Source organism: Manis pentadactyla, chromosome 15 (assembly GCF_030020395.1).
Source record: "Manis pentadactyla isolate mManPen7 chromosome 15, mManPen7.hap1, whole genome shotgun sequence".
NCBI lineage: Eukaryota > Metazoa > Chordata > Mammalia > Pholidota > Manidae > Manis > Manis pentadactyla.
In genome coordinates this window covers 11600035-11614822 of record NC_080033.1, presented here as the reverse complement: position 1 = coordinate 11614822, position 14788 = coordinate 11600035, and the positions used below count along the sequence as shown (strand labels likewise).

General features: G+C 54.2%; 1 protein-coding gene across 4 annotated transcripts in view; it reads right to left on the bottom strand.

The window, feature by feature from the left end:
- Nucleotides 1–4647: 4647 nt before the first annotated feature.
- AKT2 (AKT serine/threonine kinase 2) overlaps nt 4648–14788 on the bottom strand; it is a 47256-nt gene continuing 37115 nt past the window's right edge. For all 4 annotated transcript variants that reach the window (XM_057493503.1, XM_057493506.1, XM_057493504.1 and 1 more), the window contains 10 exons: nt 12502–12651; nt 11943–12074; nt 10400–10465; nt 9288–9356; nt 8396–8518; nt 7243–7371; nt 6827–7041; nt 6244–6331; nt 6031–6133; nt 4648–4937 (listed from right to left, as the gene is read on the bottom strand). In XM_057493503.1, coding sequence (XP_057349486.1) covers nt 4858–4937; nt 6031–6133; nt 6244–6331; nt 6827–7041; nt 7243–7371; nt 8396–8518; nt 9288–9356; nt 10400–10465; nt 11943–12074; nt 12502–12651 — 1155 coding nt within the window. In that variant the 3' untranslated portion in view covers nt 4648–4857. The remainder of the gene's footprint in view (nt 4938–6030; nt 6134–6243; nt 6332–6826; nt 7042–7242; nt 7372–8395; nt 8519–9287; nt 9357–10399; nt 10466–11942; nt 12075–12501; nt 12652–14788) is intronic.

Sequence of the window (14788 nt, the reverse complement as noted above, 5' to 3'; positions counted from 1 at the left end):
GAAAGAGCTTGCTATTGTCAGGCATTAAGAGGTCAGTGAGACTGGAAAATGGAGCAGAAAGGAGTGTGAGATGCTAGACCAATGACTTCCTATCCCACAGTAAAACCCAAATGCCTTACCTTAGCTGACAGCTCCTTTGGCCCATTGGTCCCTCTCTAATCCCTTTCCCACCACTCTCCCCTCCCCCACTCCACTGAACCACTTTGGTCTCTTAAGTTCCCCAAACTTATCAGGCACTGCCTGCCTCAGGGCCTCTGCACTTGCTGTTCCAGTTGCCTGAATGCTTGGTGAGAGCCCAGATATCCAGTCTCAAGAGTATCTCTACACAAGATACTAACTACGAAGGGAATGTAGTAACTTGAGTGGAGAAACCTTACAGACAGTATCTTACCCAAGGGGTCACCTGTAATGGGACAGATCCTCTCATGTGCCTCCTGATAGTTTGCGTGAGAAGGACAAATCATTTCTGGGAATCCCTGCTAAAAATAGCCTGACTATAACCATGAGGAAACCTCAGGCAATATGCCCTTGAGACAAGTGTGCAAAGTAAGTGCTCATAAGTTTCAAACCTGACTAACTCAATGCTCTAGTGAGCCTGGACTGTCAGGAGCCTGATTTATTTCGTGCCAGGACTTTAGCGTGAGCATTAGTAAGATCTGACTAAGGTCTGGGAGAAGCGCATTCACTTGCTGACCTTGACAGCTGATTGTGGTTGTGTAAGGTTCTTGTTTCAGGGGGGATCCAGAGTGAAAGGTAGGTGAGAATTCTTTGTGCCTTTTTTAAATAAACAATGATTTACGGAGAGTTGCGAAGACAGTGCAGAGTTCTCACGTATCCCGCACCCAGTTTCTCCTATTAACGTTAGCATGGTACATTTGTCACAGCTTAATGAGCCAACAGGGATACACTGTCATTAAAGTCAAAGCCTTATTCACAGCTCCTGACTTGCTACCTAATGTTCTTTCTCTGTTCCACCATCCCGTGCACGACAGCATTTAGTCACATCTCCGAGGGCTTTCGCAGGCTGCGCCACTTTCTCGGGCTTCCCTTGTTTTGAATGACCTTGACAGTTTTGAGAACATTTTGTTGGGCATTTTGTAGAAGATCCTTCAGCTGGGGTTTCTCGGATGTGTTTTCTGCAGTGTGTCTGGGGAGGAAGACCACAGAGGTAAGTACCACACGAACTGCACATCAAAATCCTATACCGCCATGACACACGGCTGTTCATGTTGACCTTGATCACCTGGCTGACGTAGCATTTGCCAGGTTTCTCCATGGAAAAGCTGCTCTTTGGGAGGAAGTCACCTTGCAGCCCACCCCTAAGGAATGGGGATTACGCTCTCCTTTCTTGAAGGCAAAGCATCCACAGAAATTATCTGGAATTTTGTTCAGGTATGTCTCTCCTCACCATTTATCACTTGTATCAGTATGGACTCATTTTATACTTTGTGTAACCCAGCAGTATGCTATTTACTTTGTTGCTTCAATTGTTGCCAGCTTTAGCACAGGGGGCCCTTTCCCTAGCCCCCATGTCCCTTTACTGACCCCCATCAGCGAGGTTTTGACCTGTTAGGTCCGCCTATTCGGGCACTACAAAATGCTCCAAGTTCATCGTGTATATCCCCTGCTCATTTTAGTTCTATTTTTAACTTACAAAGTTGTCTACAAGTCTACAGTTATTTCAAATTGAAGTTAGAAGCATGTGAATCAAATGCATTTTTTGTAAAGCTATCTGACATGTTAAAATACAACCCTGGATGGTACAAAAATAAAAGTCCAAGAGCAATGAAGATGGATTGTTAAGGTTTATTAAAGCACTACTGATAACAGCAAAAAACAGAATAAAACTTGGAAGCCAAGTAAACTGTCAACAGCGGGCAGGCGAACCAGCTGGGGCCCACGCACTCCCAGGGCCCTTGCGAAGCAACTGGAGAGTAATGTCCCGTGGAGCCTCCAAACCCAGACAGGAGTTGAGAGGATCTCATTCTTACCACCGAGCCTATTAATGCACGTATGTTGGTAGGTGCAAGGGGAAGATGTGGCAGGATGGAGCCCAGGGCCTGGTGATACTGAGGGGAAAGCCTTATGCAAGGAAAGGGGAGGCTATCTTTTCAAAATGCGTCCATCTCTGCAGAGTAGTGAGTACAAAGGCCTGGAACGTTCTTACTCATACTTTTGTTTTGCTTGCATTATTCTCACACACACCCACATACCACCTCTGATGAAATTTGCTACATGCACATGACAAAAGAGATTAATCTACTCAAATTTCAAATTGGTAAAACTTTATTGAAACTCTTCCACCTAAAACTCCCTCTTTGGGAGTTCCCTACAGAAGTTAAGGAGCACAACTGACACCTAAGGACGTGAGCTCAGCGGGGTAAACAGCCTGTGGGGCCCCATCCGGGGGAGTGAGAGACAACCCGACCCTGAGGTAGGCTCCTGAATGTGCCCAAGTGGGGGACTGTGACCCAAGGGAAGAGAGGAGGTTTTTCCCTGTGTCTCTGTTGTTTACCTAACACCTACCAGGACATACCTTTGTAATCAAATAAAGTCCATGGGAAGTCTGAAAAACAAAATTCCCTGAGTCTTAGCTGTAGCTAACGCAGATTTCTATAAACTGGATCCAACTTTTCCACTGCCCTCACCAAAGATCTCAAAGACTCCATGTGTGTGAAGCCCTAATACCTGGCAAAATATGACATCAAATTCACCTGTGCAGGGCTCGGTGGGGACAGCCCTGGTCTGGGGGTCCAGGAGTGTTTCAAGCATGGGGACTCAGGGTAAGGGGGACAGCGATCAGGATTCCCAGAGCTGAGGGCTGTAGACAAACCTGAGGTGCTTCCCACCGACAGGCACAAGTCCCTCTCCCTGGTTTAGCACAAGGGGGGGGAAGGGGGTGTGCAATGGTCCTTCACAAGGACCATGTGAAGCAAGTCCAATCCCTCTCATGCTCACATTCAGGGCTCAGCAACACCTCGCCCACCCTCCTTGTTCAGAACCACCCATGTCCCTCCACCCCACCTCTTTTGCCTAAGCAGCTTCTGAGAGCCTGGAATGGTTTCTGTCCACCATGCCCCTGCCCGAGTCCCAGGGAGCTCCCACGCCGAGTCTCCCCTCCTCCCCTCCACATCCCCAGGCACCAGGTCCCGCTGCACACGCAGGTCAGGCCCATCCCCACCCTCAGAGGCCTCCTCCACCTGCTTCCCCACCTTGTGTTTGATAGCGCTGTGCGCGGAGTAGTGGGGGCAGGAGGCGGCTAGTGCTGGGGGCCGGTCCCCAAAACAAGGTCAGGCCCGGGGTGACAGCCCTGGTCAGAAACGAGTGTCTTTATTGCTTGTACCGTACAAATACGAGGAATAGGGAAAGGCCAGTGGGAAGAAGGGAGAACTGTCAGATAAATGACATACACAAAGAGGAAAAAACACCCCCCACCCGCCCAAACCAACCCTCACCCCACCCTAGGATGTCTTCCTGTGAACTGTCTGGTACAGGAGGTGGAGTGGGGAGATCAAAACCACAAAAACTAAATTCCATACACCCGGAGATGTTGCGGGGGGAGGGGAGGGGAGGGACAGGGCAGCAAGTGGACCCCAGGTGCAGCTTCCCCGCTAGGCCAGCACCCCTCCCACAGGATGAAATGCTCAGGCCGGGGTCAGGGCCCAAGCCCACGCATGCCACCCATACACACACACACGTGGCTAGGACACGCTTGCCCTTGCACACACATACACACCCCCCATGTCATCTGCATCCCAGATGCACAGGGATACCTACGGACACAAACAGTCCGAGGCATACGCACACGTGCTCACAGCCCTGACACGTGTTTACCTTAAGGCTGTAGAACTTGGGGCCTGAGAGGAGGAAGGGATGGGGTAGCCTGGAGCCTCCCTATTCAGAGGCCCCCACCCCAGACGTACCAGATACCCCCACCTCCTCCTCACCCCAAGTCCACCCACAGGACCCAATACTGTCTTGGTGCGAGATGTGTAACAGCTCTGCGCCAGGCGGAGAGAAGGGGGCAACCCCAGCCGCCATCCTTGGAAGGGGCTGGGGCCAGGCCTGGGGTCCAGCGGAAGGTAAGGCCAGCTGGAAGGAAGCCCTGGTAAGGCACGGGGCTGGGGGGCTGAGAGGCCAGCCCCCAAATGTTCCTCCTGCCTCGTCCACATGGTCAGGAGAGCGCTTTATGGGGTGGGGAAGGCGGGGCCAGGAGGCAGCACCGGCCCCCGGGGCCCCTCCTGGTTCCCCACGGGGCAGATGAGGCCCCATGCACTTGAGGAAGCTCTAAACCCCCTGTAGATTCCCAAGGCCCCTGCCTGTCCCTGGACATTATTGCTTTCCTGCCCCCATGACAGGAGGAGCTGGATCGCCCTGCACCAGGCCACACGGAGCCTAACAACAGGGTGTGGAGGGCAGCACCAGGTCCCTGTCCACCAGGCGTCACGTCCCACAAGGCAATCTTGACGGAGGCTGCAGCCTGGAGGCAGGCTGTCTGTGGGCACCCTGGCTGGAAATCCAGGCAGGCCCATGGCTCCAAGCTTTGCCCCTCACTGGGGCTTGCGGTAATTAAAAATCGGAATCTCTCCCCTCGCCGAAGGCATGATCCTGGGGCAGGCGGCGGAGAGTCTCTCACATCCTGGTCTGGGCGCAAAGGCAAGGGCAGGGCAGGATCCGGGAGGCAGGGCCCCTGGGACCGCGGAGTCCAGTTTGGCAGAGGGCTGAAGAAAAAAACTGGAAATGGGTGTGAGAACGTGAAGGATGGGGACACAAACAAAAAAGGCAAAATAAAAAAAGAGAAGACAGCCCCCAGCGGTGGTGGCAGCTTGCGTCCTGTGGTGGCGGCGGCGGCGCTGCTCACTCGCGGATGCTGGCCGAGTAGGAGAACTGGGGGAAGTGGGTCCTCTGGTCCAGTTCGAGCGAGCCCAGGCTGTCATCTGTGGGGGCGGGGGTGGTGGTTGGGGAGACCCCGTCTGCAGAGGGCCTGGGCGCCCTGCCCAGCCTCCCCGGTGGCGGGGCTGGCACCAGGGAGACGCCAGCCCCAGGGTCACAGCACGAAGCCCAGGCGGCGGGCCATTCCCGAGAGCGGGGCAGAGAAAGCCTGGCCGCTTCCTCACGGACACAGGCCCTCAGCTGCAGCCCCTGCTCGCTCACTCACGCAGCCTCCTGAGCGACCCACCGCCGTCTCTGCTCTCCTCCTCGCGTCACACCACTCCTCAGCCCAGGCCCCTGAACTGGCCATCATTCCTGCCCCCAACAATCCACCCTCCACACGGAGCCAGGGGGCTTTCTAAAGCCCTGATGTAAGTCCATCCCTCCTCTGCACAAACCATTCTATGGCTCCCCGTGCAACATGTGCCCATGCGTCCCAGTGGCCCCTGCCTTCCCCCACCTACTCTGACCGCCTGTGGTTCCCTGCCCATGCAATGCTGGCATTTCTGGGCATCCCATATGCCATTCCTTCTGCCAGGAATGTATCTCAGCTGCCATGTCTCCTCCCAAATCTGCAGGTCAGGTCAGGCTTTCCTCTGGGCTTCCCCAGTCCGTGGGCTCCTACACCCCAGCCCTGACCTCTCTGGTCTGTCACCCAAGCTGGACTGGGAGCACCCTAGGGCACGCCCAAGGCTGTCTCAGTCACTGCTCCACCTCCAGCAGAGCCTAGCACTGGGTGGGTGAGAGTAAGAAGGCAAACGGCTACAGAGTCAATGAACCAGCCCGGCCCCCAAATCCCAGGCCATCTGGGGAGACAAGCATGGACCTGCCACCCTGGCAATGGTGAGGGCCCAGGCATCTCCTGGCAGACCTCTGCCCTGAGCCCCTGGAGAGTGCTATAGACAACGGCTCTTGGTGACCCTCACCAGGTCCAAAGGTGGACATACCAACAGCAAAAAGCCCTGTAAGCAGACTGCAGGGCAAACTGCCCACTGAGGAGGCCTGCGAGGAGCTTTCCCTGGGGAACTGGGTCAAGAGCAGACCCCACCCTCCCCCGCCAGCCAGGCCCACCCAGGTGAGGGAGCCTCAGAGACTCACAGCGGTCCGGGGGTGTGATCGTGATGGACTGGGCGGTGAACTCGTCGTCAAAGTACCTTGTGTCGACCTCGGATGTGACCTGAGGTTTGAAGGGTGGCAGGAGCTGCGGAGGACAGGAGCCTAGACTCAGGACTTAGGGGATGAAAGACCTGGGCCAAGGCCGCCCTTAAGCAGCCAGGCTCCAAGTGCAGGCAGGCAGGTGTTGGGGCTCACCTTCTTCTGCATCACATCCTGCCAGTTGATGCCGAGGAAGAACCTGTGCTCCATGACCTCCCTGGCATCACCGGGCCCCCCGCCAAGCCTGCGCAGAGATGGTCATGAGTGCTCGCCGCCTGGGGCAGCTGGCTCTGGGGCACGAGCTTCTGGTGCAGGCCCTAAGCAACCTTTAACCATCCTATCCCAGCCACGGGCCGCCTCTCCACAGAGAAGGAAACCAAGGCTCAGGGTGGGGGCTCACGTGCCCAGGGTGAGAGCCAAAAGACAGCAATGAACTCCAACCCAGAATGGGAGCTGAGAGGGTGGGCTTAGCAGATGGCTTTCCATCCTGGCTCTTCCACAAACAGCTTGGTCACCCTGGGCCACCCTACTCCTCGGTGTCCCCATAAAACAAGGCCATGGGGGCAGAGGGCTACAGACAGACTTCCCTAAGAGAGCAGCTCTGGGGATTGTGGAAGCTGTCTGGGGGCAGCACACAGCCCACAGGCGAGTGCACCCTTGGACAATGCCCCCCCTCCAGGCCGACGGGACAGCGGTAGCAGGTGGCACTGGGCTGGGCAGGGCAGACACCAGCCCTCACCTCTGCTTAGGGTCCTTTTTAAGCAGCCCGGCGAGCAGGGACTTGGCCTCAGGGCTGAGTGTGCGTGGGAAGCGAATCTCCTCCATGAGGATGAGCTCGAAGAGGCGCTCGTGGTCCTGGTTGTAGAAGGGCAGGCGGCCACACATCATCTCGTACATGACCACGCCCAGCCCCCACCAGTCCACAGCGCGGCCATAGTCGTTGTCCTCCAGCACCTGAGCAGGGAGGGGCAATGAGCGGCCAGGGCCAGGCCCCGGGGCTGAGGAGCTGAGGGGCCCAAGGGGGACATGGCTCTGCTGGGGCTGGGAGACATCATCCTGCTCCGATGTGGAGGCTCCGAGTGGGGGGAACACACAGCTCTGAGGGCCCCTCCTCCCTTGGCCTCACATGCCCCTGGGACCTCCAGCCTCAGACACCTCGGGTGCCAGATACTCGGGGGTCCCACAGAAGGTTTTCATGGTGGCCCCATCACTGATGCCCTCTTTGCATAGGCCAAAGTCAGTGATCTTGATGTGGCCATCTTTGTCCAGCATGAGGTTTTCCAGCTGTAGGAAAAGTCCATGTGTCAGGGTTACGTCCTCCCAGGGCACCCTAATGCCACACACACCCACACCCTGCCCACCCCAGCCCTTCCCCACGGGGGGCTGTGGCCTGGGGTGGTAGCTGTCAGGCCATGAGCTCCAGACTGGACCTTGGGGCACACCTCTGGCACAAGGCTAAGCCCTTGCCCTCTGAGGCTTAGAGGGAGGCCAGACCCAACACATCCCCATCCAGGCCCCAGGGAAGCTGGAAAAAAGCCAGGCAGGAAGGTATGGGAATCAGGCCCTGACCCAACCTTCCCCCACCCATGTGCAGCAGGTCCCCAAATTAGGATGTGAGGCACACTATCTTTTTCCTGATTTTTCCTAAATGTGACACAAACGGGCAGTTTAGTGAGCCTTTGTGTAACCTCCACCAGGTCAAGAAAGACCACCACCAGCCCCCTAGAAACCCCATGTGCCCCTTTCCCAGTTATTAACCATCATGACCGAGAAGTAACTTTACTACCAGGCTTTTTTCTTTCCGGTTTTCCACCTATGTATGCACCTGCAGACCATATAGCTTCATCTCGTCTGTTCTGGCTCTTCCCTCATCGTCAGCCTGCAAGGCGCATCCACGCCGTCGCGTGTGGCTGGGGCTTGCTCTCTAGCTGCTGTGCAGAGGCCCACCGTGTGCCCAGCCACAGGGTACGATATGTGTCCATGTTCTGAGGCGGACACAGGCACCTGCTCCCGTGTGCACACACCTAGAGCAGGACGGCTCTAGGGCGCACATATGCTCAACTGGTGGATTCTGCCGAACTGCCTTCAAAGGTGCTCGTACCAATTTACAACCCCTGCCCCGCCGCCCAGGAGCGCTGCTCACAAGGGCTGGGGAGGCCCTGCACAGGGCTGCTTGCTCCAGAGCCGCCACCCGGCCTGGGCGGGAGGCGGACACAGGCTCCGAGTCAGACACCTGGAGGGGAGGCCATGAGCCCCACGCATGCACCATGGGCCAGCCCGGCCCCTCGCCTGGAGGCCACGTGCTCACCTTGATGTCGCGGTACACCACATCCTTCGAGTGCAAGTACTCGAGGGCGGAGACAATCTCTGCGCCATAAAAGCGGGCCCGCTCTTCCGTGAAGACCCGCTCCCGGGACAGGTGGAAGAAGAGCTGCCGGAGAGGGAAGAAGAGGTCAGATCCCTGGCCCAGAGGAAGGATGGACAGGACCTGGCTGCCGGCCCATGGCGCCCAGGCCAGTGACACGGGAACACCTGCTCCAGGCAGTGGCAGGTGAAGCAAGAATGGCCAACTGAGGGACGGTGAGGAGAGACAAGCTCATGTGAGTGAAAAAAACCGAGCAAGAAATGAAAAGCAAAGGCAGCCAGGAGGAGCCAAGGGAAGAGTAAGGGGGTGGCACGAAGGGACCAGTGAATGAGGGAGTGACAGCAAGAAAGCAGAGGAACTCAAGTCACGAGCCAGTGACAATGCACAGTGGGACCTGCATGCAGAGAGTAGGGTGTGTGGGACAAGGAGTGACTGGGAGCAGCTCAGCGACAGCGAGTGGCTGGTGTCTTTCACCAGGAAGACTCAGGAACACCGAGGCCTGGTGGAGCTGCACCGGCAGATGCTTTCTTTGCAGCATGTCGGCCAACCACCCCACAGCCCTTTGTACACCTCTCTGGACCTGGATTTGGCTCCTGCCCACCGACTCAGTGGTGGTGTGAACTTGGGCAAGCCACTTAACCTCTCTGAGCCTCAGTTTCCCCACCTGCAAAATGGAGGTGATGATGCCTGCCTCAAGGGCCGGGGGGAAACGATCTGACAAGCGGTAGGCAGGACATCTCCCTCGCACCCCTCCACCTCACCACAGTTCCTGTCTGCCTCCCACCACACTAGGGGAGGAAGCACACGGGACCCAGACTGGGCAGCTGGGGCTCACCTCACCGCCATTGGCATACTCCATGACGAAGCACAGGCGGTCGTGGGTCTGGAAGGCATACTTCAGCGCCTGTGGGGAAGGCAGGTGACCGTGGTAGGAGGTGGGAGGGAGGACTGTCTGCCAAACCCCAGGGGGCAGGGGCGCTGCTGATTCTGCAGATACATGCCCTGCCCTGGCCCAGGCAGCTGGAGCTTGGACCTCAGCCTCACCTTCTGGGGGTATGTAAGCTCATGGGTCTGAGGGCAGGGAAGGGGTTAATGTGCTGTACCATCCTGTCCTCTGCCTTCATGCAAGCCTCCAAGAGGCATGGCCAGCAAGGGGAGAATATGTTCTGGCCATCAGAGCTATTTTACATCTTTCATCCTCCTGTTTTATAGTCAGTGTTAAACTGTCTCTCACACACACAATGTTTGCTGGCAGGGAGTTGGCAGTGGCTTGGAAGCCAACCCCAGAGACAGGATGGACAAGTGATTTGCCAACAAACAGTGGTTCTCAAACTGAGCTCTAAGGAGCCCACCCCCTGCCCAGGATAAGTCTACTGCTCTGTGTCTCCTACACTGAAGTACCTCATAGGATTTCGTCTGAACAAGTGCCAAAGTGCCAAGGCTTCAGGACATCTGCCCAGCAGCTGAGCTAAAGAAACGACCCACAAGCCATCCTTAACCTGGGTCACTTAACTGACGGCTGCTGGCCTTGACAGACTGTAGCCCAAAGAGGTGTCTGTCTGCTCAGACTGAGCTGGCAGGCAGCACAGTGACACATCTGCCTCTAGGATTACATTATGAAACAAAATCAAAAACAGAATAACTTTGTCCAGCTGTGCTAAGCACCTCAAACTCATGACGACAGCAGTCACACCCCTGAAGCCACCTTGTAATGTGAGATCATCAGTGGCTGAAGTGCAGACGTGAAGCCACCCACCTTCTGTGATGATGCTGACACCCCAGGCTGTCTGAACCACACCTGGCCCCAGCCACCTGGCCAGTCCTAAGTCTGTGCTTCACAGTGGCAGGGTTCTCCTTCCTTGCACTCTGCCCGAAGGGGTGGGCCTGGAGGCCCCACGCACGGCATGCAGGCAGGCTAGGCCCGGCCTGAGACCGAGGGCCACTCACCGTGAGGAAGGGATATCTGGTGTTCTGGAGGACCCGGCTCTCAGTGACTGTGTGGGCAACTTCATCCTGCAGACAGAGGCCAGGTGAGAGGCTGGTGGGCAGCACCTTACCTGCACCCCGCCAACCTAAAGGACGGGGGAGGAGTGTCTTGGTGAAATGCAAGTCTATTCCCAGCCAACATGCAGAGAATGACAGGAGGAGAGCATCACCGTTTGAGGGCCCTAATGAAATAACGCACCCAGACAGGCACAATCAGTGGCTCGCTCTAAAAAATACGAAGTGACAAGTTGATGGGGACTGTTGACAAAGGGATCAGGTTGTTATCTCCTGAACTCATAGGCCAATTTTAACATCCCTAAGTGGGGGACAAGCAGACATTATGAGAACCCTGAGTTGACACCATAGTTTGGGAGTGTCACCACGTATAAACATTCTTGCTGAGAAAGAATAAGATCTAACCCCGACTAGGCTGCAGAGCAATGGTTCTCAGTGTGTGGCTCCCACACTGGCGTCATCAGAATCACCTGGGAACTTGGAGAAATGCACATTCTCAGGCCCCTCCCTGGACCCACAGAACCAGAAACTCAGGGGGTCCCAGCACCAGCTTCACAGGACCTCCCAGTGACTCTGACACAGGCTCAGGTTTGGTATTTGAGCACATGGCAGTCGCCCAGCGCGCTGCTACGAATCCTGAAACATCTGCAGTCCCCAGATGCTGAGTCTGTCCCCATGGGACATCTGATAATAATGTTTAAAGACATTCTGATGATCACAACTCAGAGACAGTGAATGACTTGGCCCCAAATTCTATCAGTGCTGTGGCTGAGAAACCCTGCCTTTGACCCATGATGTCAGGGATTGTTAATTTTGCTGGATATAATCACATAATTACAGTCTTTAAAATCTTCATCTGTTAAAAATACACATCTAAGTATGTATGGGTGAAATTATATGATGTCTAGAACATGCCTTAAAATACTCCAGAACAAAAATGGGAAGACAGAGCTAATGGAAGCGACTTGGCCAAATGCTGATAATTAGTGAATCTGGATGATGGCTACATGGGAGTCCATTATATTTTTCTTTAAAAATTTTTGTGTACATTAGGAATTTTCCATTTTAAAAACTTTAAATAAGGAAAAAAAGAAGTAGAATTCCTTTCCTGGCCCAGCCACCTACTGAGACACCTTGAGCTACACCCCTACCCTCCTGGTCTCCCTGAAGGCCCTTTATCATCTCAAGGGCCCTGCCTGCCAGCCCTGCCAGTTGAGGCCCTGGTCAGACTCCTCTTTGCCCCCTGGCACCCAGAGTGTGTGTTTGGGGTGGGGCTCCGCAGGCAGGCCCACTCTCTCTGGGCCTCAGGGTCCTGTTCCCTGGGGACTTGCAGAGCTGGGCCCAGGGGATGGGTTTTGGTGGGAGGAATGAGCCTTTGGCAGCAGAAGGCACAGGTGAGGGTTGTAGCCCTGTGTGTACTCCCCAGCACAGTCAGGCTCCGGGTGTGCCTCCTCAGAGGCCAGCCAACAGCAGCCCCGGGAACACCCACCTTGGCAATGATAACTTCCTTCCGCAGGATCTTCATGGCGTAGTAGTGGCCGGTGGCCTTCTCCCGCACCAGGATGACTTTGCCAAAGGTGCCCTTGCCCAAGAGTTTGAGATAGTCGAAGTCATTCATGGTCTGCCCAGGATGGAGAGAGTGGGACAGTCAGCACTTGGCACACGGTCCATGGGAGGAAATTTTAACAAAGAGAAAGGAAAATCAAAGGACACTGTTGCCAAAATGTTCAGGCATGAGCAGGAAAGGAGGTTCTGGGAAGAGCTGTTGCTCCGAAGTACTTGGCCTTCAGACAGAGACTCTCCTACTGCTTAGCTCTCCCTGGTACGGGAGGAGACAGCTCTCACTCTCCTCAGCCACCTGGCTAGGTGGCTCTCTCAAGATGAAGCCTCACCCCATGGGCACAGAGCAGCCCAGGGGCATCCACACCCCTACTACAGGGCAGTCACCAAGTGCCAGGCTAGGTCCCTGCATACTCTGCACGGAAACCACGGGCAGCAGGGCCAATGCTGGGGGAAAGGGTGCTCACCTCCCACCCCCCAGCACTTACCACCTTGGCCCGCGCCTTGCTGACTGCCACCTCCATCTCCTCGGCTGCAGAAGAGTCGCTGGGGGAGCCACACTTGTAGTCCATGGGGTCCTCACCTGGAACCCGCTGCTTGAGGCTGTTAGCGACCATCTGGATGGCCCGCATCCACTCCTCCCTGTGTGGTACATGTCAGGGGATCTATGAGCCCTGGGGAAGAAAGGGCTGAGCCGCATCCTCTCCAACAGGCAAGCAAATGCCCAAACACCTTTGTGCACTTTGGCAAGATCCATCTGTGCTGGGGAGAGCTGATGGGACCCGACTGTAATTTGACATGTCCTCTGGCTGTGGCCGGTTGGGGAGGGCAAGGGTGGAACACGGACAGAGACCATCTATGTCCCAGGAATGGTCTGGCCTGTGGGCCACTTGAAGTCAGGCCGCAGTTAAATAACCACAAAGGGGAGACCACCTTTCTCCACAGCCCTTTGAAAACAAGCTGCCATCCTAAGCCTTGAATGAGGGGGAGGCAGTGCTCCTCTGAACTCCTCCAAAAGAGATGACAAGTTCAAGTGTACCAGTGACCAGCATTTTATAAAAGAAAACCAAGAGTGAAAGGAAACATTCATTAGCCGAAAAATCTGAAGGTCTTACAAGGCAAGAGCCGACTGACATGACTCAGTGGAGGGGCCGTCTGCAGGAGGATGGGTGAAGGGCAGAGGATCCTGGTGGAGCAGGGACGTGCAGAGGGAGGCAGTGGACAAGGAAGCAGGTCCCAGAGAAGGGAACCTGGGTTCAGAACAATAAACCAGTACTGTCACTCTTAATTCAAAACTTGCTGAGAAACAATTTTTTGATGTCTGTATAAAGGGAAAACATCACCTAGAAAAGATAAGTAAAAATGACCAAAGACCAAACAGAAAAAAATATGAGGCTGAATGATACCAAATTGTCTGTACCCTGCCCCCTCATTTTTGATCCACCACATAATTTTAGGTGGTTCAACCCAATATATGTTGAACACCCTATGGATTTTGCTTATGTCTATAAAGCAGCCACATTTACAGTAGGAAAAATTAAACGTTCACTAGGACTGAGAAAACTCAAAGAGCACAGAAAGGAATCCTCCCAAACCACAGCAATTTCAATTAGCCCCAGTGAGCACAGTCAGCCAGGCATCTTCCAGAGTCAGCCCCCAGCCCAGGCAGCAGGGTAACTGAGGCCCCTGCCCACTGTCACACAGGGGGCACCGTGTGCCGCGCTCCTCTGAGGCTCCGTATCCTTACACCCCAAATAACACCACTTTGATTGTCCAGCAGTCCTACAACAGACTGTTTTCCCTGCTTTGACATTGCTGGACTCCAGAAGCATCTGGACTGGCAGCCTGTCTTGGTTTAACTGGGCATCACCGATCCTTGGTATTACATACAATAATGGTGTATCTTCAGGGGATGTTGTCTTAGATTCGATGAAACACGGCAACAGGGTGTTGTGAGGTGCGGAGAATGCATTTTTAGCATCTGTACAAGGAGACATTCACAGCTATGTGAAAGAACAAGGCAGGTCTACACGAAGTCTTGGACTGACCTGAGACATCTTACATTAAAAAAGAAGGGTGAAGAACAGTGCAGAACATATCATGCTACTGGAGTTAAAAGACAAGGGATTTGGAGACCAATTCCATTCATAATTGCATCAAAAAGAATAAAATACTTAGGCATAAACCTAACCAAGGAAGTGAAAGACCTATACCCTGAAAACTATGGGACACTCTTAAGAGAAATTAAAGAGGACACTAATAAATGGAAATTCATCCCATGCTCTTGGCTAGGAAGAATTAATATTGTCAAAATGGCCATCGTGCCTAAAGCAATCTACAGATTCAATGCAATCCCTATGAAAATACCTACAGCATTCTTCAATGAACTAGAGCAAATAGTTCTAAAATTCATATGGAGCCACAAAAGACCCCGAATAGCTAAAGCAATCCTGAGAAGGAAGAATAAAGCAGGCGGAATTATGCTCCTTGACTTCAAGTTCTACTACAAAGCCACAGTAATCAAGACAATTTGGTACTGGCACAAGAACAGACCCATAGACCAGTGGAACAGAATAGAGAGTCCAGATATAAACTCAAGCATATATGGTCAATTAATATATGATAAAGGAGCCATGGACATACAATGGGGAAATGACAGCCTCTTCAGCAGCTGGTGTTAGCAAAACTGGACAGCTACATGTAAGAGAATGAAATAGATTACTGTCTAACCCCATACACAAAAGTAAACTCAAAATGGATCAAAGACCTGAATGT